The sequence below is a fragment of the Medicago truncatula genome, chromosome 2 (assembly GCF_003473485.1).
Source record: "Medicago truncatula cultivar Jemalong A17 chromosome 2, MtrunA17r5.0-ANR, whole genome shotgun sequence".
NCBI classification, from domain to species: Eukaryota; Viridiplantae; Streptophyta; class Magnoliopsida; order Fabales; family Fabaceae; genus Medicago; species Medicago truncatula.
In genome coordinates this window covers 41,608,906-41,611,971 of record NC_053043.1, presented here as the reverse complement: position 1 = coordinate 41,611,971, position 3,066 = coordinate 41,608,906, and the positions used below count along the sequence as shown (strand labels likewise).

Genomic DNA, 3,066 nt, shown 5'->3' with positions numbered 1-3,066 from the left:
TATAGTACTTGTACATATCTTTTTAGTGGATTATAACGAATAGTTAGGATATATAAGCCAGTGGTATTTTAAAATAATAATTCAGTGTGCAAATTGCTAATGAGTAATAATGACATAGTGACATTTTCCAAACTAAGCATATTTTTATTTTTTTTAAATAAAGTAAACGCTATTTTTTAAAAAATAAATTGGTGAAAATTTAAATAATAATATATGTGAGTGTGGTAGTAGAGTAGAGTGAGTGAGAAACTGAGAAAGATAGGTAGTGAAAGGGAAAGAGATCTTTTTCAAAACTTTATTAAAATAATTATGATAAATTAGAAAGCCACACAATGGATGCGTATTCCTATGACTTTAATTTGGTTGTGGTAGTGGTGCAACCAAACCCTAATTCATGCCACCACACCACTCTATCTATCTCATCCATTAATGCAATCTTACACAAAAGAAACACCTAAACCAAAACTAAGATATATAACAATCAAAACCAAAATAAGTTAAAATAAAAATAAATAAATAAATAAATAAAGATATGGGTCATGATAACCGATGTCTCAGACACTCGTTAAAGATATCAAAAAAGTAAATTATTACTAAAAAAAACATTTTTGACATTTTATGAATTGACTATATAATTTTCAATGCAATAACTACTATATAATTTCTTTTTTTTTTAGTATATTCATTTTCTAAAGATATATACTCCATGATATATGACTCACTTTTCGTGAATGAAAGGCAACACTAACCAAGTAACCACTTACTTACTCAAAGTATACCAAAACTTCAACAAGTAGATCATCTAAATAGAAAAATAAATTTATTCATAAACCCTGAAAATATAATCCTTTGAATTAATAATAATTTGGAATAATTGTAAATTAAAATGAAGCTAAGAATAATAATTCACAATGATCATTATTGATCAAATTAAATAAAAATATAAACCCCTCCCCTTCATCCCACGCTGGCCTAATAATGGCAACCCACCAACGCCGGAAACTGAAACGTCGAATCGCGGAGATCTTCCTCCGGTGCCGGAAGGTTAAGGTCTAATTCAAGAACATTCCTAGACCTAACATGAACATCTTCAAAACCTGTAACAACACCAACGTTGTTGTTTTTGTTGTTATTGTTGTTGTTATTAATACAAGCTCTGTGTCTCCTCATGTGACCACCCAATGCTTGACCTGATGTGAATTCAGCTCCACATATTGAACACCCATGAACCTTATTAGGTTTGAAGTTGATATTAACACCACACCTTAATTCAAGAGAAACTGGAGGAACAAGAGGGTTAATATTCTTGGGATGAATTTGCTTATTTTCTTGTTCAAATTCACCAGTGGCGGTGATTAATTGTCGCGGCCGCGGAGGTGAGGATTGTTTGTCTTCTTTCATCTTTGGTTTCTTGTGACTTGCTCTATGTCCACCCAACGCTTGAAATGAATGGAAAAAACGGTTACAAGTTTTGCATTCATAACTATCAAAACCATTTTTTGTCTCCTTTTCAGTTGTTGTTTTGTTGTAACCATCCACTTGTTGGCTGTTGTTGTGGAGGTGGTGGTTCTGAGGACGAAGATTTTGATTCTCCTCATCTCTTCCGGTTCTTCCTTGAGCCAGAAGAATCAAACAATTAGCCATGTCTGCTTCCTCTTCATGCTCAGTGTCATCGAAGGTGGTGGATGAAAACGATCCACCACCTCCAGTGGCACTTGAGCAGCTTGATGTCATCGTAGCAGTTGCCACGGTGACAGGAGACAATTGCCTTAACCGTTTCGTTCGCTTTCCTTTGATGAGATGCCCGGCATCATTACCATGTTCTTCACTTCCTATTATTCCTTCCATGTCCATTTTAGACAACATCTTAAGAAAAAAGAAATATAGGGTTTTGAATTTGATTTAACAATATGAATATGAAAGGTATAAGGTAAGGTAAGAGTAGAGAATAATAGGAAGAAAGAGATACACAAGTGTGTGATTTATATATAAGTATAAGGAGTGTGTGAAGTGTGAATAGATGATTATGTATTTATATATATTGGTATAGTGAATGAATGAAATGAATGGTTTTGTTACGAGTCAGCCACCCAAAATCTTCCTTGCTTTTTTTCCAACCTTGGAAGTGTTACTGGCAAGAAATTAAAGTTCTTTCGTTTCTATACACGCGCCTCTATTCGCGAGTGGTTTCACGCGTCAATCATAGCCACACTCCTTATTATAGTATTACTTTTTTTTTTTTCTTTACTAGGGTTTACCTTTATATGAAATTATTAATTAATTTTTTTATTATTATTTTTAGTGAATTCTTGACTAGCACACTGTATTGTTGGCATGGAGTGATTGTAAATTTGTAATGCATGGGTATGATTCATCAATGATTAAACATGCTTTTGTATTATGTGTGATTATATTTGGAACTTAATGAGTTGGAACATGTCCAATGTGTGTTAGTTTGTTTGTTTTTGATTAATCATAATCATAACTTGCGAGTGGCCAAGATTAATTGCGTGCTATAGTATATTAAAACATAAGATCAGATGGAGATTAATGAACTAAAATTCGGTTTTAGGTGGTAGTGCTAACTGATAATTAATTAAAATTGAATAATGTTTCTATGGTTTAAAATTTAAAAGCATTGAATTAACAAGGAAATATTGTTGTTAAGTGTTAACGTTTTGAATCCGTTTCACTCTTTCTTTGGTTAGACGATTATTTAGGCCAAACAAAGAATTGGATAGTGATTTACACAAACCCATTAAAGCAAGATAGCACGTTAGAAGTATGCCAACCCTAAATCTAAATGGAGTGATTAGAGATTCGGGTAGCTTTTAAGTATTATTTTAGTATATATTTGATAAAATGTATTTATTTTATGAGTAATAGTATTCCAACAAGAAAAGAAAAAGACATAAGTGGCATGTGATTAAGTATAGGATTCGGTTAAGAACTAAGGAGTAAGGAGGGTATGTGTAGCATACAAGTATATGATGACATAAGCACTTTAGGACGGTTCCTACTTGCAACAATGCTTTCTTTTAATTCCTAATTAGTTACACTTAATCT

The 3,066-nt window shown here is 32.5% G+C and overlaps 1 protein-coding gene across 1 annotated transcript; it reads right to left on the bottom strand.

Annotated features, from left to right (window-relative positions):
- Nucleotides 1-819: 819 nt before the first annotated feature.
- Nucleotides 820-2,018, bottom strand: LOC25487446 (zinc finger protein ZAT5). The gene has a single exon (XM_013609390.3). It carries the CDS (start codon nt 1,864-1,866, stop codon nt 973-975), a length of 894 nt encoding a protein of 297 aa, XP_013464844.2. The 5' UTR covers nt 1,867-2,018; the 3' UTR covers nt 820-972.
- Between the last annotated feature and the right edge of the window lie 1,048 nt (nt 2,019-3,066).